The following is a 22,332-nucleotide window of genomic DNA, read 5'->3' on the forward strand; positions in this document are numbered from 1 at the left end:
TACACATTGAGGTGTGTGTTGTGTGTGCAATATTACCCTTTTTTCCCAATATTTGTTAGAATTACAACAAAATTCCAGAGGCACAGTTTTTTTCTGGAGATCAGTGGTGCCACTGATGTTCAGAGCAATGTTGTCATCTAATTTGTTTCTCTCTGGAAACATAGAAAGAGTTACAGTAAATGCCAAGGTAATTTTCCTAATCGGTAACATATACATATTTTTTTAGACAACTAAGATTTATTACCTTTATTTCGTTTGTATATGATGCATTTTCTTCTCAACCACCAACTTTTATAACTTTAAATTGTTTACAAAGTTTTTCCTCATCACACCCACTCCATATAATCCAAATTTGAATTAAAAAAATGATGAATGTCAAGGCTGGTGTTTTGTGAGCTGCAGCCTTGCTACATGCAACAGGGTCTGTCATTACTCTGACTTTGTAAGTGACAGGGATGGCGGTACATGTAATGTATCCACTCCCTTCCACTGTGCACTTTGTTCTCCTGGGAAATGAAGTCAGTATGGGCTTCCTCTGCTGCTTTTAAAATCTGTGCAGTCCCATAAGGCAGAAGCTCATGAATGGCCACTGGGAATACTCTGTGAGCTTCCAGCTCTGATAAGAAGACAGCTACCTACTAGAGAGGGAGAGGATGGACAGAGGAGATGAGGTTGGGAGACAGTGTGTAGGAGTGAGGCAACACAAATTAGGGGATTATTTGAGCCAAGAAAAGGTCTCAGTATAAGTCTTTGTTTTAAAGTACCAATAGCTTATTAAAATAAGGATGGAATGTATTTTGATGGTGGCATAAACATGCACATATACCAGACTTTTTCTGAGAGCACACACGCACACTAACACACACGCAAACATTATAAACCTGAGGGGATATGGAAACCACTCATCCTCCATCTGATGAAATTGGTAGGCAGAAAAGGTACTCTGTCCTTCACTGGTGGCCTACTTTGAAAGTAAAATAGCAACTATTGGAAAAATAGAATGCCAATACAGTACTTAATATGCGTGCATATCAGGCTAGTGCAATGCTGTGGAGGCACACCTGAGAGGAATATGAAACTCCGGGCCAGGTGCTTGGTTCCCCGAGAGAGCGGGGACCGGAGGGTTTGGAGAACAGAGGGAGTGTTTGAAGTCCTAGAGGACGATGCTGATTGTGGGTGGTATGGGAAGTCATAAGCCTCAAAAACACATGCTGCCACCTGGTTGTCTGAAACAGGTTGCCATGTAATTTTCTGGTCCCTGAAATGGATGTGCAACTTAGAAGTACTATGGATTCAGATTCTGGCTGACTCGACGATCTTATGAATAGAGGTGGACATATCTGAGATATGAAGAAGAAAATGAAGATTAAAACATTTTTTTTTGGCTCACAATCCTGACACCAGGAAGTTGGTATACAATTAAGTACCAAATTTGATACCACAGCAAGACCTTCAGTTCAAATCAGTTTTATTTGGATAACATCAAACCTAATATACCTTAACTCAAGGGATTTTACAGACGGAGGTCGATATCTTACTTATTTTTGAGAGAAACCCCACAGGTCCTAAGAAGAGCAAGTACGTGTTGACACGGGGAGGAAAATCTCCCTCTCAGTAGGAAGACCGCTCCAACAGAACCAGGCTCAGGATGGGCGGCCGCCTGCTTCCACTGGTTCAAACTAAAAAAAGAATAGAAGCTTGTACTTGTGCTGCATACTCAACGATGAGCTGTGGTTATATTAGCCCAAACGAGCCACTGTTAACCTTTATGAACATTTACACGAATGGTTGCTACAACAGATGCTGTGCAACACTGCAGAAAAACAAGTACCGGCATATTTTTCTGACATTTTGGCATCGACTTGGTACAAGAAAGAGTTGTTTCTTGTGACACCCCTAGTCACAACTTTTCATGGTAAAAATATTTGCAATTTAGAGAGCGCTCTGTCCTGGATATGTCAGAGGTAATACCAAACGGCACAATTTACACACACACTTCAGACATGCAACCGAGAACTTTAAATTATTTAGGTACATAAATTTTAATACATATAAACAGCATTGGTAATTTGTCAAATTCTTCAAGGATGATTAAAAATTCAAAATTACTGCAGAATCACAAATAAGGAGGATGTTGGGAAAAGTATATCATGATGTGCCTTCAAAGGTTTTATTTTTTATATTTTTTATTTTGTCTGAGTTAAAGGTTAGACCTTCCCTCGCTCATTTTCTTTATTTGGTATATACTAAATTTCCCTCATGAATGTTGGATATTTTAGTCTTGTTTGGCTGCTTTTTCTTTTGACAAACACCGCAGAGGGGTGGTCTCCTGTGTTTCTTTGTGCTTGTCGCAGGCGGCCCAACCTCACCAGAAACTGCTGTCACAGGTAACGGCTCCTGGGTTGAAAAAGATGAGACAACAGGGAAGCTGTCTATCAGAGCGAGGGAATAGTCACCTGAATCTATCCAGTACACAGACCACGTTTTGCAAACAGGTGCACATAAAGAAGTATGTACATGTGCACATAAAATAATGTACATACTGTACTGTACATACAAGAACACAAACTGTTCTGCATTAGGATGGCTGACAGGAGACCACTCTACGCTTTCCGCTTTTCTCCACCTCCTCCGATAGGAAAGCTTATCCTGTGCCCTAGGATCTGTGAATCCCCCATCCTATCCAGTCCCAGCACTGCCTCATGGATCAGTGTGAATCAAGTGAAGGTATGACTTGAAGGAGAAAAGGGAGGAAGGAACAAGAATGTAATCGTGGTACACTTTCTTTTCACATGAACATGGATCAGTGGCATTCTCAAGTTCTAAAAGCCTTTATCCCTTTTTGTCATGTTTTTTCCACATTGGCTTTCAAATGAATATATCATGGCAGAGAGCACACTATAGAGTAAACCATTTGCACAATGGGGCAATGTGAAGTACTTGTTAGTGTATACTTTGCTACAGTTCATGTTGATGCACTCGGACACGTTTCTCAGGTGGAGTACATCAGTTCAGGGGCTGGTGCTTAAGAGAATGGCAGCAATAACAATTCAGAACACCAAATTGCTTAAGTGATGTACTTACATGTCAGAGCACCACAGACCCGTGCCTTTTAGAGCTGTAATGACAGTCTTTCAGCTAGTGCAGTTGCACAAGAGCATATCAAATGTAGAAATATTATTTATTTAGAGATTGCAGACCGCAGAGTACAGTACAGTACTGTACATTGCAGTGAGATGAATTGCCTGGCATCTTTTCCTTATTAAACAGCGATGAGTCTGTGTGGGGAAGTTTGATATAGTGTTCTCTAAAGCTAAAGCTAAATATTGTTTTGCAGGGTACAGAATGTGCTTTGCCCTGTACAGTATATCAAACATTTAAAATATGCACCATGAAATAAACAGATTGTGCCTATTGGACGGTGTCATGTATATGCGTGCATTTTCCCCGCATTTCATGCTTTTCAGCCACATTCTGTCTTCTCAGTGCAGCTGGAGAAATGCCATTATGAATCTGTTTTTTTCTCTTGTACGATATGTCTTGGCAGGATTCAGCAATTTTTCCTTAACATGTGTGCACTAACGCTTTATATGTCAGAGGAAAATCGGAACATCCATAAAATCCACCTGACAACTGACACTTGGCTGAAGATAAACATCTGGTGCTAGGACGACCTGTGTTTATCTGTTGTTTATGGCTATTAGGGTTGAAATGGTAGTTGGGAGTGCATGGAACACTCTGAGAATTCACATTGATCTTTTGCTATTCTTCTGTACAGACGTGGTCTATTTATGTACACTTACGTGTGTGTGAATTTTTATGCAGGCTTGTGCACAACTACATGTGCATTTTGTCTTTGAAGAGGTTGCCCATCGGAGAAAGGATTGTACCGAGGAGTCAGAAATTCTACAGGGTCGTGTCAAGATCAAGGCTGGCTGATTTCAGTAGAGTAGGCTGACCAGGCCAAATAAACTAGAAAGCGCACACGTCCCAGAAACCATCTGATGCCATTGGATATGTATTTGCCCTTGTGCATTTTCCCTTGATCTGGTTGTACTGTACCTACTGAAAGGCTTAGAGCAGCACAAGTCTGTGTACTTGCTTTTGATCAGCAAACCACAGCAGCCTCTGTAAAGTGTATGTTTGACTTTATAATCTGGACATCACTGTGGCTCATTCTACATTTCAATATCAGTATGATAACCAAATTTGACATCTTGATAATAAAAAATAAACTACTTGGTTAAGACTATTATTTGTCCATTTGCACATTTGCATTGAGTTGATTAGATTTTCCTGTTTGGAGACATATGTTTTTAATAAGATCATAGGTGAGGGATACACAATTTACTTCCCACTTTCCCACTTTGAACATCTGTACTGATCACATTCGTGCTATATGAGACTTTTGCTATATGACACCTTCTTTTTTCCCTGATGCATTAAAATTACAGCCGTGTTGCTTGGGACTAAAAGTTGTCTTTCTTAATTGTCTTAATGGTCTCTGTCTTAATTGTTTGCAGTTAAAAAACAAATATAAAAAAGGATTCTGGGCAACTTACAAAAAAACAAAGGCAGTTTTTATGTAATTCTGGTGACCAGCTGCTATGCCATTATTTCAGTTCATATTGTATTGTGGGTTAAGGATAGCAACAACTAAAAGTGTAGGTCAGCAGTATGGTCTTTTATTAGACTCCTGCAGTTGCTCACGGGTTTCACTTTACAAGAGAAACTCCGCTAAGTGACTGACTCAGTGCCTCAGCACCCTGTTTACTGCCAACAGGTTAATACAGAATCTCATCCAAGCCATCCAGACAGCAGGGCAGCAGCAGGACTCATAAACACATCATAATCAGCCCACTAAGAGGTGGGTTGCACTTAAATGATTTGTGCCCCAAACACTAAGGATACCCCTAATTCCACTGCAGCACAAGTCTAAAATCCAATTATAGTACAGCTACTGGTGTCATAAGGCGTGCAGTGTCAGAGACAAAAGCCTGCTTTACATACAGGGTGCTGACCTCCCACCTTCTTTTTCAGCACAAGAGCAAGTCTCTCATTATCACTCATTAAGCCTGACTAACCTGTTTTTACTCTCACTGACTAAACAAAGGGTAATTTTAATCAAGATTTGGACTCTGCACTATACAGCTTTTAGTGTCACAAGCTGTACTCGTAATCCAAATTTAAAGATAATCACAGGTTCTAAAATTGTAATGAGTCACATTTGTGCATGATATGTGTTTGTGTATATATTTACTGTTCAGCTCTCTCTCCTCAAGGTCACCTTGTTGTCTCTAACGAGATTCTGTAGTCTGTGATATTTCTCCCTACGGTTATGTCTTTTATAACAGTATATGGCCAATGGAGAAAAGTGGTTTCACTGAAGTACAGTAGTTATTTCATTGGGAAGTGGTTTCGAGGTAGTAGAAAGCCTCCGTGTATGAGTGAGTACGTTCTGAAGCAGTTGTTTTGGTGATGAAAGCAGCAGCGTTCAATGTTCTTTTTTTTCCCTTGTCTGTCTTGTTTCTCTGTGTTGTCAGGCTATTTTTGTGTCCCTGACCTCATGGGTATACTAGTTGTCACAATACAGTGTTTATTAAGAGAATGATTGAAAACAGCGTTAATGCATCTATGTTTATGGAAAAGAGCAATATAGAGTGGGATAGAGTGCAAAATAGTCCTTGTAAACATCAAGGCAGGTAAAGAACTCAGCAACTCCTCTGGTTTTGGGATTTAAATGCAGTTCACGACTGAGTGCCTCTCTTTACGCTCATATTCTTCTTGCCTCGCTTTTAACTTCATCCCCAGGTGCTGCATGGTGCATCTTTAATCAGGGCATGTCTGCTTTGACACCTTCATGTCGCCGGAACATGCTTCTCTGCAGCTGTGTGAAGAATAGTTATCAGGAGGTGACATGATGGAAGCTGTTACAGCCTCAATCACATTGTGGGACCAATCCCAGCTTTTTATTCTCTGTGTGTGGTTGTGTGTATTTGTGCATGTATGGGATGGTAGGTGTAGGGGGTGGGGGTTCAATGCATGCATTTTAGTGGCAGGCATAGCACCAGCTGTCTTTTATGTGATTGGGGACTTACAACTATACTGTATATATCTGTCCCCGTGATTGCCAAGGATAAACCTATTGCTGCTAACAAGCGTGGAGTCAAGCTGCCAGAAAGAGAAAAAGTCATTTACCCCTCCTCTTGTCCTCATCTCTCGGCAAACCTTGACATTTTCCAGCACAGAAATGTGAAGTATTTCTTAAGCCCTTTCATGCCTCAGTAGACAAACTGGATCAACCTATCGGTTAACCTTCACAAGAAGAAGAGATAATACTTGAGTGAATTTCTTAAAAATAAAACATAAGCATGGTTGTCTTTTCCTTGTTTGACAACCTTGCATCACTTTTGGCTGTTGACACACCTGCACAATTGATTTTCCAAAAGAAGCAGTTACGTTAAGAAAGACATATGACCCTAAATTAATTAATTAATTCATTTTACTATTAGAATCTTAACTTATTTAATTTATATACCACCATGCACGGCCTACAGCCAGTCTTTACAGAAGTCAGGTGTCACTGTAAAAAAAAACATTCATGGTGATGAAACCGAAAGAAAAGCTCATCACAACATTTTTCCATCCTTGTTTAGCATCACATTTCCATTCTCAAATAAATATGCAATCAAAAACGGTTTTGGACTGGACAACCTGTGAAAGGCTAATGGAATATCTCATTATGTCATCTGACAAAATCGCAAAATGCCCCCTAATTTTTTTAACTGTAGCCATCAACTCGCCTTATTTTACTGTACCGTTGTCGTTAAAAGTTTTGTTGAAGTCCATCATATTTTCACACACTTTTCCACAGTGTATCATGTGATGTTGATCCGACTGTTTGACGAGGCCCGACTGCTGGTCTCACTGCTGCTGCTTCCTGACTTCCTGTGCTAAACTAGGCTCAACACGTCCTGCACCAGTCTCTCTGTGAAAGCACAGGGGTGAAACTGATATCGATATTTTCATGTAACTCTCACAGAGACAGCCCACAAACATATTTCTCAATATCTTCTTTAAAGGTGACCAGCGGTACAGGTGCACACCTTAAAAGCCTCTTTCACTGGCTCTGGAGTCTCTCTCTGGGCTTGGTCCCATGTAGCCCAGTGCTGGGAGAGGTAATAGAGACCGCAGGGACATCAGTAATCCTGCCAGCTGTCCAAGGAACAGCTTTAGCTTCAAATCTCTGTTCTTCATCCCCTCACAGTGACACAAGCCCAGCTTCTGCGTTGTCTCCTGAATGCTTAAGGTGGACAGCATGCCGGGGTCTTAACGGACGCCAGGGGCAGCCATTTGGACCATCAGCTCGTGCCTTCCCACCAGCGCTCAAGCGTATTGGGTCACAACGAGCTGCCTTGGCACAACCAGAGAATGGTTTCCTAGAACTGATTGGCTGTCAGGCTCAATCCATTCACTGCCCCCAGGAGCGTGTCTCCATGACCAATTTAAGAGGCAGAGTCAGAGCCTTCCCACACTCCCCGCTTCTGAGAGAGAGAACAACAGTCATGTGAAGATGTGGGCAGATTAAATATTATTGTTAAGAGCGTGGATCAAGCCCCATATCGTTGGCAATGCTCAAGAGTTATTGATTTGAGGGATCTTTTATTTGCTCAACATTATTGTGCTTTCTCTTTGATGTCCGTCTAATTTAATTGAAACAAAATATAACCTATGTTGTAAGGGCACATCTGTGACCTGGGAGTGGCTCCTCTCAAATAAAAATCTTTGATGTTTAAGTTGAAATATTGGCTGTGGCTGCGTTGCAGTCTGAGGATATTTTCACTTTGAATTAGACATCAACAGTACATTCCCCAAGATGTAGGCTATATTTATTTTATTGTTAAACTGACCCACAAAGAGATTCCTAATTACAGCCATAAGCTGAAAATTAAGCATGTATAATCATGATACCCTGGACAATACTGCACTGATTCTCCACATTTAGTGGAAACTGAGTACTTCCATAGAATGCATTAATCATTTGTAGGAGTTCTTCCCTCTCCTCTTGGAATAGAAACAGGGAATGGGGTCACTAAGGGAGATCTGTGTTGTCTCAATTAGAAGAGGAGGCATTTTCCTCACTGGGCCCTGCTCCAGGCCCAGCTGTGTACCTTCCTCCGTGGGCTGAGCCTCTCCCTGCATACTGAAAGCATTACTGGCCACAGGTCAGAGTGTCACTCTGCATGACTTATCCCACTCCTTATACACACACCTTCTATTTTAGAGATCTTGTATAACCAAGACCAGATGGTTTCAATGGAAGGACAGAAAACTAGTTAACCTAAAAACTCCCATTCATACAGTAATCAGCTGAATGTGTTTGTTCATATTTTTGGGGGGCGTGTGTTGTTACACACATGAGTGTGCATGCATTCATACTTACCACACTATCCACAGTTTTCATCATCGTTATCATTATCAACCACTTCCACCACTCCTTGGTATCATTAGACATGATGATGATTGCATGGTTGAGAGCTCCATCGCTCCCCCCAACCACAGCTCCTTTCTAATAGTTCACCTTGAGCTGGGAAGTATTTGTTTAATAAAGATAAAAAACTGCTTTATTCCCATGTCAAGGCAAAGCAAAACAATGACAATAATAAGATTGGTTTCCTCTTGTTGCTTTGAGAATCATGCATGCATTTTCTAAGTTATAATAAAACAAGACTCTTCCACTTTACAGTAATTGTGTCAGCCTATGTTATGCTTCATGTTTTTCCTCGCTCACACTGAAATTTATTTTTTCAGTATTGTATTTTAGCATATGCAATCACTTCAGGTTCTAAAGCGGAGAGTGAAAGACATTGCAAGTGTCTAAGTGAGAGGGTTTGACTTTTTTTTTTTTTTTTTAAAGTATATTTTTTGGCTTTTCATGCCTTTATTTGATAGGACAGTTGAGAGTGTGACAGGAAATGGGAGGCAGAGATGGGGGGAATGACACGCAGGACAGGGCCGTCCGACGCGGGACTCGAACCGGGGCCGCCTGCAGCGAGGACCACAGCCTCAACACATGGGGCGGGTGCTCTACCAACTGAGCTAAACTCCGCCCCGAGGGTTTGACTTTTTGTAAGTTGGAGCATGCTTTTGAGATCGAGGATGTCGAGATGAGTGGATGGAGAGCTTCGAATCCACACAGCAAATTGGCCTTAAGGTTGAGAAAGAGACCTCTGTTTAGCCTTAGTCAGCGGGAGAAATTGGTCACAGCTGGATTTCACTGGTCAAGTGGCACAAGCATGCTCTGTATTGTGAATGTGCGTATATAGAAAGTATACAGGCACCTTTTTAAAATCATTTTGTTCTTTAGATCTTGTTTCCTTCTCCAAAATAACAAAACACAGGCCTTAATTCATGAATAGAAGTGGATGCATGTGATGTGCGTTTGTGGTTATATACAGTTTATGTGTGTGTGTGCATGTAACATAAAACACTTCCATGGAATTGGTATTTCTGTGGGCAAGGCATGTCTGAGGCCAGCGATTCTTCCTCAGAATCCATCTCCTTTAGACAGGCTGGCAGCTCTCTAGCAGCTCAATCCTCAGTGTGAGTCCCTGAGATGGAGGACAGGGCACATGTTTGCAGGCAGATTGCACATTTGAGGGAATAAATTGCCTCGTAGAGGACCAGACTCCACATTGTCTGTTCCACTCTGTGTTCCTTTGCCTTTAAATATGTTTGTTGAAGACCTGTCATCTGCAGTTTCTTTTATTTCTTTTCAAGGCCTGCTCATTTATGGCGTCTGGTGGTGGGGCTCAGCCGGATGGTCTGTGTCCGGAAGTGAACATGTGGTAGTGTTTAGCTTTGTAATGCCCTGGGTTTTATGGATGTCTTGAGGGAGATATCGCATGGAAGGGAACCAGGATAGTGATTCTGGGCCAGCAAACAGACTGAATGTCCAAGTGTTGGAGAACTCTTTTTATCACAGAGCCTCCCAAGGGTATACCTCAGTCCAAGCCCCACAGAGAAGGCTTAACGTGGTTGCCAAGTCGTCTTTAATAAGCCAAATCTGTTTTTGCAAACATTCATGTATTTTTTCAATGGGACCTCTATCAATTTGGTGACTCCTTTTGGCACACATGAAGCCTCAACTCCCCCTCAGTTAATGGAATGTGTACCAGTTAAACTCACCAGAGACTTCTCTTTATGTGTTTATGTTGGCACCGCTCAATCTTTCATGTGTTTTGTTAAAACATGATTTTGAAACACTTCCTCCTTGGCACGCTTCTCAAAGCTACTCACCCTTGAAAGTTAATATATTACAAAAACCCATTGTGAAATACTATTTATAATTCATTGTGGAGTTTCTCTTCTCAGGCTTGCATGGCCAATATCAAGTTGAAAGCATTTGACCCCATTATTTCCCTTAGAGGACCATCTGGCCTAAGAATCAGCTGCAGAAGCTCTGAATAAGACAGTGGGAGAAAAGCTTGGGAGTCATTGTTCATATTTCAGCAGCTTCCATCCAGTCTTTCATTGATTGAGTTTTGACAGATAAAAACAATATGCTGTTCAGGCCCCTCACCTTATTTAATCCAGCAATTAACAAATTAGTATGCTTATTAGCTTGTAATTAAGATGTAAGATGTAACTATGTATTGATTTGAAAACACAGAGCTAATATATTTCTGTGTTGTGTTACTTTTTTGGAATTGTACACAAAAGCTTCACGGAGTGAGATGCTGAAAAACTCTTCCACAATACACCCCACACAATTGGTTCATCACTCTATGATGGCTTGAAAGATTTCATTAGCAAATAAAATTGTGTCCAAGAAGGATGTCATTGTTGTCAGAGTATTACATTTTAGCCACTGGGCAACTAGTAAAACACGTTTAAATATTGGCAAAGATTTGGATCAGCTGTTGTGGACCTACACTGTGGAACAGGTTAAGCTTTCTGGCAGGAAAAAAAAAACTGTAGCTGGATATACACTTGCAAAGAAAACAAGACAGAAACTTTCATCGAAATTGAAGTTGCCCAAAGTCTTTTCCAGAGTGTGATTTATTGTAACAAACTGACAACAATTGTGTTTTGTAGACATTTACAAAACTTGTTTCATTGTTTTGATGAGCCATCTGGTTGAAATGTGCCACCTGTAGTCATCCTTACCACATACCTGGGATCTTGACTTGTGTGGCAGCACAAATGTGTGCAAGCCCTCCAGGGCCCATCAGTCCACATGCAGTGCTCAGAGGAAACATGTGACATGCGGCATAATTGAGTCAGCCAGCGAAAGCTGTAGAAAAAATAAGCCAAGTGATGCCACTACTCAGTGCTCAGCGGGAGAGCTCTGAGCTGTATAGGATTGTATCAGAAAGGGGAATGTGCCTGTTTCAGATTATTAAAGGCACTGTTTTTCTCTTTAATTTGAGATAGCATGGGGCCCCGGGTTGAGGTCGAAGACAGCTGAGGCACTGAAGAATGGGCCGAGAGCGCCCTGCTGTGAGTGTAACGTACCCAGGTGAGAGATTCAAGTGGAAGTGGAGAAAAGAGAATGGAGGTTTAAGACAACAATTTGGCACCGAAAGCAGCCAAATTCCCCTCCGCTGTTTAATTTGCCCCCTCTCTGTGGGTCACTCTCTCAGGGGGATCGTTGTTTCCTCATGTTTTATTTTTGCTGGCTCTCCGGTTTCTTTGTCCACAGTTCTTGCCACATAAGAAATCCAGCGTGATTTTGTGGGTCTTACTGGTTACTGAGTCAGGATATTGTGGATGCAATGCAGTTGTCACTGGCTTTTTTATAAGGTGATAAATATTTATTTTTGTATGTGTCTCTTTTGGTACACTTGGTGTAATTCTGTGGCTGACATTGAAACATGGAAATGCATACAGTACAGTATATTTGCCCTGAGCACTGACTACTGCTCATTTTAAATGTAATTCTATAACACCATAACTTTTTATCATTGACTTGGATATCCCAGAGGTTGAATCAAAGCATTATACTGTATGTAAGACGGGTATATATTACTTGCTTTTAGCACTACTTAATACAGTAAACAACAGCATCCCTGATGTCATGTGTTGACAGCAAGCGCTGGAGTTAGGCAGGTGCCTTCAGTGTTGCTTCGTCTGGCTGCCCAGGAGATGTTGCCTCTTTGATTGTTTCTTCAAATATGCAAGCCAGCGCTATGGGAGCAGATTGTTTGTTCTACATATCCTGGGAGACTCCCACCTTGGGCTTAAACAGAGCAGTTGTGATGATTACAAACAAAGTGTGTTGCTTCTTCCACAAGCCATTGGGAAGAGAGGGAAGGTCTAAGGATCCTTTATTTTTTATTTTTTTACACTGCTGCTTTTTTATGTGAAAAACTCCACCTTTCACCCATTTTTCTCTCATTTACCCCTCCTCAAAACCAGTTTAAAAATATTGACCTTTTATTGTGTACATGGACACCTGTGTTTTTACATAAACTTGATGTTATTGAAATGTAAATGAAGAGTAATACACGCTGACATGTGGCGCTTCCCCAGTGTGCAGACTTAATAATGTCTCCATTATGAAAATAGAGGTCTCTTCTTTCTTGGACCAATTTGTCTATTGTGTTCAGTCACGTAACAGAGACTTAATGCCATTTTCTGGAATTGGTGGGGGGTAACACAATTATCTTCTTGGCCCTAGCAAGTTGACAGACAGGGCCTTAGGGAAAGAGCTGTGCTTATCAACCATCTACCCACTGTCACTATGACAAAATATTGGCATACACAAACAAATGAAGTGGCTGAAGTCATCACAGGACTGTGCTTTGATGCTGCATGTGATGGTGCTGCACTTCATAGTTCCCAATTTTCACTGATGCTGTCATCAGTCACATCCCCCTTTTGGCAGCACATGTTGAGCCACATATGCAAAGATCTTACAAATGTAAGGCTGGACACAACAAAAATAACAAATTATACTTTATTTTAACAATGTGGCATGTTAGAAAAATCTGTGACATTAATACCTACGCACATCTTTTCTATTAAAGGTTTATCTGTTCAGTACAGCATCCTGTTCAAGACGATGACTGTTCCTTTCACACTGAGATACATACTGTAGCATTCAGGTTATTTTTCAAATGATTGTACTGATTGCAAGATGGATCATAAAGTTGATCAGTCATTTCAGCAGTTATCTCATACCTGTTTTGTTTTTGCCTTTTATGGAGAGATACAGTACGTTTTAAGGAAGTAAAATGTCGAAGTGTGCTGTTATGGAAGCTATGTGTTTATGCCATCTGTTGCCATCTTACGCATCTTGGCCCGTCAGCTCATGTTTTAATATGCATTCATACATTTGCATTCTAATGTATTTATATGTATACAAATAATAAATGTGATTTAATTCTTGCTGTATTTACATTTAATATTCTTGTTACATTGCAAAGAAAATGTCTAAACAGTCAAAAATAATTCTGTAAACTGTTCTTTGCCTTGCAGTGAGAAAAGACGTGAAAGATGAGACGGATGACAGAATGACACAATTCAAGAAAAAGGCGAAGGAGCTTCGAATCTTGGATGCAAAGACAGCACAGAATCTTTGTAAGTATACACAGCTTTGTTTTTTGAAATTATACGTTTATAAAATAATCAAATGTTAAACACCATTCCTTCATGAAGTACTATGCTCCTTTTAACCATGACCTTTTAAGTCAGAAATGTCAGAATTATTTTCCATGACACTCGAGGCATTTCACACCAGCTACAGTATGAACAGATCCACAAAGCTGCTGTTGTTGTGAGAGAGAAATGCTAGAAAGCCCTTAACATTGATAGAATTTTACTTAGCCCTTTGGGGAACTGTTTTCTTGGCAGTTGTTAGTGGTAGCCACAAGTGCATATAGACTGTGTCCAACCTCCCTGCCTGTAATCATGTGTAAAGCAAATTCCTGTTGGAGGTAAACACTAAAGCTACATGTAGGAGTTTTGAACCCCCAGAGGCCCAAGTGGACTAAATGTGCTGTTATAAAGGTTTTTATTTTTGTTAAGGGCTAATTTCAGGTTGAAGGAAAAAAAAAAAAAAAAAAACAGTCCAAGAATGTCACTATAACAGCTTTTATGTATGAATCCCCTTGATCGTAAATCCACAAAATGCTGAAATGTTGTATGAATTCCAAATACAAAAACTCAGTGGCTGCTTGCTGTGCTATGTTGATTGATGGGTAGACTATTTGTTATTGTTTTCCCAAGTCTTTGGGATTTCATCTGCAGCCTTGATATTCCTTACCTCAGTGATACAATGGATGATGACACCTCATGAAATATGCATGTCAAATGCTAGATTACAGGTCATCCTCCTTGCAACCCCCACTCCACCCCCTGTGTTTATCCATGTCTTTCATACCCCTCTCCTTTCTAGGACAAGGCGAGTGGTATGCAGTGTAGCATACTGTGGACTGGGATGAGTATATTTATAGGTGGATAAATTCCTGTACAATGTGGGTGAGGATTGGCAGAAAACCAGAATGTCAAATTAATATGAGGGATGCATGTATATCAACAATTTGTGCTTCACAACCAGTTCACTACCTTTGTGTTTGTGATATCTCCCATGAACAGAGGCAAGTTGAATGAGATCATCAGGCAAAATATTGGGGTCTGATGTCAGGAAGGGGCATGTGGCGTGAACATAAGGGTGACACATAAAAGCACGCACATGTGTGTGTCTGTGTGTCACATGTAGACATGTGTACACATTTGCAAATGTGCCATTTTGCACATGTCATTGCACTTGTGTAGAGGCTATGACAACGTTGATAGGTGCCACTGCCATCTTTGATTACAGCTCGAGCAGATGGGCTTTGAATTTGACAGGGAACAGGAATGAGTACAGGAAATCTCACTTCCAGAATCGCGTTGGGTGGGAGGCACGTGGTCGCACACAGCTTCCCCTTGTGTCGCCTTGACACATACTAAAGCATCATAGATCAAATTCACTGCCTGCCGCGGCTCCCTCTAAGCCCTCTTTTCAATTTTGATGTGTGGTACTGTACAGTAATATTGAAGGTTCAGTGACGGGGATGGGTGGTGGGACAAAATGAATGATTGTGATATCAGTGGCACTTTTTGTATTGTGGTATGATTATGGATTCCACTGTCTGATGAATTGCATCCTACCTACTATTCCATCCATACCTACTTACACCTACCTGTCCGTCTGTACTTCAGTCCAAAAACCTAGCTGCAGCTTTTACAATAAGCTGTCAGTGAGTGCTTTGATTGGTGACTAAGACCTTCCTGCTCAAACAAAAGATAAGATAGAGTATGACTATAGTCCACCCTTTGCAGGTAATAAAATAAAACCATTTAGACTATTATGTTTTCAGGTAATTGCATGACCCTGTAGTCACTTGTTTATGAAAGCAAGTGTTGGATATAAACACGAGGCCAGAAGTTTCCTTGGATTAGTCGACAAAACATCAGTAGTGTGAATAACATGAACAGATTTAGACTCTTTAAGGTGCTGAAAACTTTCCATCCTGCTCTTCAAACCTGAGCAACAGAGAGCCCAGTTCTCAATTGCAACCAAATTCTGACCCACTGTATAAAATGCAGACCTCAAACCAAGAGAAAAACTTTAATTTTTAAAGCTTGTACATTTGAGGGCACAACCTTTTCTTCTCATGCAGTCTTTAATACAAAGTTTCAAAATCACTTTGACATACTGTAAGCTTTAAATGTTTAAAAATCAATGAGTTCAGACAGGATACCTCATGAGAATTTAAGGTAGACACATCCTCTGTGAAAGCAAACTTCACCCCATATACTAAGATATTTACAAATTTGAAGAGCTAAGCACAGAAAATACACATTTGAGATTTGCTTAAGGAATTTGCTTCATATAATATTAATCTGAGTTTATAGTCCAAGCTAAAATGAACACAATACAAATACAAGTGTCTTATTTTTGCTAAAACTGTGGTTTTTGAATAGATTTTTAGTTTTTTTCAGTTCAAGTAACAATGTATAATGTAGCCAATAACTAAGAATTGATACTGGAAGTTTGAACATGCGGTTAAGGTGTGGCCCACTTCCCCTTTTGCCATCATGGTTAGACTAGTTTGCATCCAGGAAATAACAGATGCAGGTGCTGGCTGACCACACCCAACGCTGACGCAGTGCACACAAGAAAGTGAAGAGTCAACTGCTAGATGGCAGCAAGAGTTAGGTGTTCATCTTGTCATTCTTCTACATCCTCATCATCTACAATATATTCCAAGATTGTTTTTAGACAATCCACCCCCTGGAGAACCTTGTATCCAGCTGTTGGTTTCATATGCCAATGATATATGTATATGACATATTGCAGAGACAATGATAAACATAAGGTGTCAAGACAACAAACAGGTATAACATTCTCCATTTGATTAAAAGATCAGGTCAGGTCAGGGTAATGTCATGCAAATTAGGAAAAAAATACATAAATGCAGATTACCAATGCGATATGGTAATACTGTACTGTATATATTGTAAGGCATAAACTTTTATTTCATATGAGTTCTGAGTGTGAGTCAACAGTTTTGTTCAGTGCATAAAGAGGGACTACTGTATAACACAACAAAGGCAATAATAATAACACAAACTTTGTAATAAGTAAACGCAATAAAACTCTATGTAACAGATCATTCAAAGGATGCACTACCTCTCCTTTTGTTGCATGTTAAATACAGACATCAGGTCCCTTTGCTGCAGCGCTATAGCAACTGCTGAGTGACTCTCCTCCAACTCATTACCAAACCTCCACCTGTGACTTCCACCTGGATACACCATCAGCTCCAATTTCCACTGTAGGCACCCCACCTGGAGAATACAGCACCCACCAGGCTTTTCCCCGAGGCAAAAAAACAAAACCATGTAGCTTTCACAGTAGATGATGCTATTGCATCTACCCAAGTACAAGTGATGCACTTCAATTATTACGATTCTTATTATTGTCATTTTGTTGTTATGAAGAGTCAAGACATTGTGTTACTTTGGCACCTTTTGCTTCAAAATCTTGATGTTTTCCTTCCCAATTTTTGTCAGGGTGACACAAAGTATCCTGTTGAGGGGCAGAAAGTGTATTAGTTTTTCCAAGTGACAAGTTAGGTCTGTGGTCATTTTGTCTGAGGAGCGATGAGTGCTGAAATGTCTCTTTGAACCCCACAGTCTAATAAAAAAAAGGAGCGGAAATGACTCTCTTCTCTCTCCATCACAACAGCAATTTTCTTGGGCTCGTTCCGCTTGCCTTATGAAGAGATCCGGGACATTGTGCTGGAGGTAGACGAGGACAGACTGAGCGAATCACTCATCCAGGTAAGACTGATGTTCAGTGTGGTGTGTTAGATTTTTTTCACTGTCTCACACACACAAACACACACTTATTTTTATCCTCTGAAAACTACGGGGTTTGTGAGAGAGAGTGAGTTTTCCTACATGTGAAAAGATAATTCTAAAATTTTCAGCGTCTGGCGGCTAGCTCGCTGACCCCATTTTAAGCTTGGTATGGTCTGTTTTTGGCACAAGTCTGTCTCGTCATTCTCATGTGGACCATAGAGACCCCCTCGATTCATCCTCTTATAATGGATGATGAACGACAAGACTTGGCAAAGTCTCCACAACTCCACCCTCCTTTCCTCTTTCCTTTGTCTTAAACTATGATTGATGAGCCTCCTAAAGGGTAGTTGTTTTTGCTCCAATTTTATTTCTGTTTTCTTCTCTCAAATAGCATTAATTGAAAGCAGGGCTAGTGCATCTGAGGTGAAGATGCATCGCTGGACAGCATGAGCCTCAATCGGTTCTAATAATTCTTGTTGTGTCCTCATGTCAAGTATTCCTGCAGTCTAGTTATCTTTTGTTTCAGTTTAATTCACCTGCATAGACCTCAGCACTCAAAAGCAGATTAATATTTTGATTCCAATATAATCTTAGTAGTCATACGCTGAATGTCATTTATATAATTTTTTCTACAAGTGCAGATTTTCAAACTTAAGTTCAAAGGTCTTTTCTACCTTGGAGAAATAAATAAATAAGAACACTACCTTTATACTGAGATATATGTCCTTTCCCACATGGCTTATCAACACACTCCTGCAACGTTAGCGTGCTTCCTCCTCACTGCTTGGATCCCAGACACTAGTAAAAGATGTTGGGCCAATATATATTTAGATGGGGCCTATCTACAGAGCTGCCCTGCAGGACTATTATTTTGAGCTCTGATAACCTTTAATTGGCTGGCAATCTGGCAGAAAGTACAGACTGTACGTTATGAGATGGCAGATCCCCCTCTGCTTCGTGAAGGAGAAAGGAAGTTAAGGTGTCGACCTTTTCTAACCTTCAGCCTTTCTGTAGCAAAAAGTAAAAATGCTCAGTATCTGCCAGTAGGGCAGCCGTGTCTCCAGCCCACCAGGGTCTTGTTGCACGCAGCAGCAGACAAATGGCTGGACTGGTTTACAGTAGTCTGATTGGATTACAGGAAAACAAAGCACCCCTCCCAACACCAAACAGTTCATATTAAATTGGCAAAGCTACTGACAACACATACAGTACACAGGTGAAATTGGTCGATAGTCTGGTGTAACAATGCATACTTGATTAATTGGAACTCTCATCCAGGCTGGTGTGTAACTTCAAGGTCACAGAAATGCCCCTAAGTTGATCAACTAAAAGAGCTTTGATTAATAGATAATGGCCAAACCTAACAAATACACCCAGACACCAAAAAGAACTACACTCTCCATTCTCACCTTTTCTCTGTTGCTGTGATGCAGCGATCTGTCAGAACCTTCAATTTCCTTTTGTTCACTGTTTGAAAAATGCATGTGAATCAGTGGTTTAGGGTTATGGCATGTGGTCACGGATAAATGATGAAGAAATATGGTTTTGTTGTAGCTACTTCCACTTGGAAGCAGCTACTCCCCCTCTCTGAAAGGTTTTCTGTTGTCACCCTAACCTCTTCCATATCCATCTTTAATAAATATGAAGCAGGACAGTGAGGCTGCTAACAAAGCAGCAGGCTCAACAAGGCTTGTGAGAGTAAGTGTGTGAGTCAGCATAAACATGTGAGAACTGAGCTGATGTCTGAAAATGAAGGGGGAGGCATGAGGACTGGCTGATTTACTGTACCAGTGCAGAAGGAATCTACTCTTTATTTATATTCAACACACTCTACTGTACTGCTTTTGTGTAGTGTTTTCTATTTAGTATCTCTTTTCTCTGTATACAATATCTTTTTTTTTTTTATACCTATCAATAAACACCAAGGCCTTGCTTAATTTTTCTTCTCAAATAATTATACTGAATTTCAACTCCACAATATTGATTGTATTGTACCATCAGCGGTACATGTTTTGTACTCTGCTAAATTAGATAATTTGCACCATATGATTCTGGGATGAGGAGGCTCCGAATATGCTCTCATTTTGTTATAGAGGTGGATCCACTTTTCCTCGGCTCTATCAGTTGAAGTCGGTTGCTGTTTTCCTTAATCTTTCTGCCTGTGAAATGTTATTTTCCAAAGGAATTGATCTTTAATCAGACTGTTCATGCTTTACATTTGCTAGGCTCCTGCTTCTGTTTTCAGCTCTTGTATTTGTTTTTGATGGACAGCACAATTTTCTCTAAGGTTTTTTACAACAGTGTGAGATTTTTTTTTTTGGTTTTCTGAATTTACCCCATATTATAAGGTAGCCATTTAAAGATAGAGAAGCAATTTTTATTTATATGAAAAGTCTGCTGATTGTCTAATTAGACAAACTCCCTGGTGAAGTAAGGATTAGATGTTTATAGAACAAAATCATGTACAAATGAGCTCACAAATTAAACAAGGAAGCAGACAACACATGCCTGAGAAATACAGTTGGATCTATACAGAGGCACTGAAGGGAAGCAAAGAGACTTCCTGCTGCGTGACACAGTCCTGAGTGTGGGCTCCATCTGCACAGTGCTCATCTACACTCATTATGCTGATTAATCACTCTACACCACCCACTTTCAGCCACACGCCAATCACCATTTATCCACATGGACAACTGCACAATCATACAGAGTAGGAAAATGTGTCGGCATGGCTTGGGTAATAATAAAAGGAAATGCATTTACCATCTTGCTAATGTCAGGAGTGGGTTGAGTGTGTGCACCTACAGTGAAAGTAAACAACTGGAGTTTGAAGCACAAGTTCTAGAAAAAAACATATTTGAATAAAGGGTAGATGTGCATGCAGGGTGAAACCTCTATAGCCTTTGATCAGCACTTAGTTACTGTTAGTTACTTTTCACAGTTTAATAGCTTGTCACTTACTGTACTGCTTTTGTGCTAACTTTCTATAAATTTGTAAGAGTAAGTTTTTAGGAAAAAAAAGACTTATTGCTATACCATGATATACCACAGATTCGACTGCTAATGTAAAAAATGCTCAGTAGATTCAGATTTAAAAACCACTATTGATACAGATACCATTATTAAGCTAACTATCTTTATCTGGTTTTATATCAGAGTTGATACATATGCTATTTGTTTTTATTGCCTTGCTTTTTTCAGCTTTACATAACTTTTTTTTTTATTTCTTTCAGTTTCTACAAATGTGCACTAATGAACACTCCAACCTTGAGAAAGTGATTTACTGTACCTGGCTGGCAGTCGTAAAAAAGCTTGCATGTGTTCTTGGATGCTGATGAGGAGCTCCGATAAACAGTGGCTCAGTTTTAACTGGTCTTGTAGCATTTGTCACAAAGGGAAAATAAAACACTACATACAGTAACTCAGTTCAGTTCAGAATTCTCTGCAGCATTTTCTTTTTTTTTTGCAAAGACAGATGACAAGCAAGTGGGGAATTGATAAATGGAAGGAACAGTGAAAATAGAAGGAATCAAGGAAGCAAGAGGTGTTCATAATGCATCTAAAACTCTGTAACTCAATCTTATTATCTTCCTTCTCCGTCGACATGTCTAATGTAATGATTTGTCAGCAGAATGTGACAGTGCACTGGCCTTGAAGTACCCCTACAATGTGTCACCCTGGCGGAGTGGATAGATAGAAGTTGATTGGCCCTCCTTATTCTGCATTAGAGCCCATCAACGCCTCAGAGATGATGTACACATCCCTGAATGCTGGCAGACAGTCCTGGCTCTTACCATTCATCTAGCCTCCATATGAATCCTTGCAATTCCACACTTATTTTCATCTCCATGCACCACACATGCAAACATACGTACAGTACATGCAAATGAAGACATTGTCACTTACTCTTCCAATCTTCTAGCCCCTGCACAATTGTGTCATTTATCATCTGACCAGGACATGTGTGCAAACACACATTTGCATGCAACTCTTCTCCCTCACTATGTCTGCCTCCTTTCCCTTTTTCTTCATTTCTTACCTTGAGGACTCAGGTCACTCGTGTATCTGGTCAGTTTCATCAACTTAAAAAAGGCATCAGAGACACACCACTGCCATATTCCTTATAACAATGAGATGAAGAGGACATTGAAAGACAATAATGAACACTGGCTCAGTGAACGGATAGAGAAACCTTGGCAAAGGTGTGCTTTTAAAGGGATGACAGCCTGACAAAGCTATTCACTGCTATTGTTGGCTGGCAACAGAAGCAGCGGGGGAATGGTCCTGTAGACCTTGTTCATGTGAGAAAGAGTCAAGCACACATGCACATTGGGCTTCAGGGGTCTGGTTGCATTGTGTTTGCATTTAGTTTGGCACTTCACAACTTGTAACCCCCCTACAGTAGTTCTTTCTGGTAGCACTGTGGCCAAGTGTATTCTACCTCAACTGCACTATTTAAGTCATGACGTGGCTATGCCCGTGACCTTGCTGTCATTTACTTACGTTGGCTCTCCTTGGTGTTTTCATTTCTCCCAAAGTCCTTCACAGCCTCTTTGCCCCAGGGAGTGGGCTTAACTGGCATAATGATGGTATTTGGTCTCATGCCCTTATATTTCTTGCCAATTGAACACAAGGAGGCTAAACAATGCCCAGATTATTAATAAGCACTTGTAAACTTGAATAGTTTATGGTGTAATCAACTGGCACACATGCAGGGGGTTACTAGTAATAGTTCACTGGCAGGGTTACTGTGATGTAATATATTGAGGGTTTAATTGCATAGTGACTTATTAGATGTACCTGTTAAGATATTTCTCATGTTATTTTATTTTTTTTGTAATGTGGAGCAGTGGCGTTTTGCATTAGTATTTGTCAGCACATTCAGCAGCAATAGTTAGCCAGTTGCAGGTACTGTATAACATATGATAGTTATACTTATTATAATACTTTCTTATAGATCACAATAATATAAGT

General features: G+C 40.3%; 1 protein-coding gene across 2 annotated transcripts in view; it reads left to right on the top strand.

Annotated features, from left to right (window-relative positions):
- The window catches only part of diaph2 (diaphanous-related formin 2), a 345,696-nt gene that overhangs the window by 176,398 nt on the left and 146,966 nt on the right, over positions 1–22,332 (top strand). For both annotated transcript variants that reach the window (XM_085789352.1, XM_085789351.1), the window contains exons 21-22: positions 13,483–13,584; positions 17,243–17,337. In XM_085789352.1, the coding sequence (XP_085645478.1) occupies positions 13,483–13,584; positions 17,243–17,337 (197 nt within the window). The remainder of the gene's footprint in view (positions 1–13,482; positions 13,585–17,242; positions 17,338–22,332) is intronic.

The sequence above is a fragment of the Trachurus japonicus genome, chromosome 10 (assembly GCF_045865225.1).
Source record: "Trachurus japonicus isolate A0001 chromosome 10, Traja_1.0".
Lineage (NCBI taxonomy): Eukaryota > Metazoa > Chordata > Actinopteri > Carangiformes > Carangidae > Trachurus > Trachurus japonicus.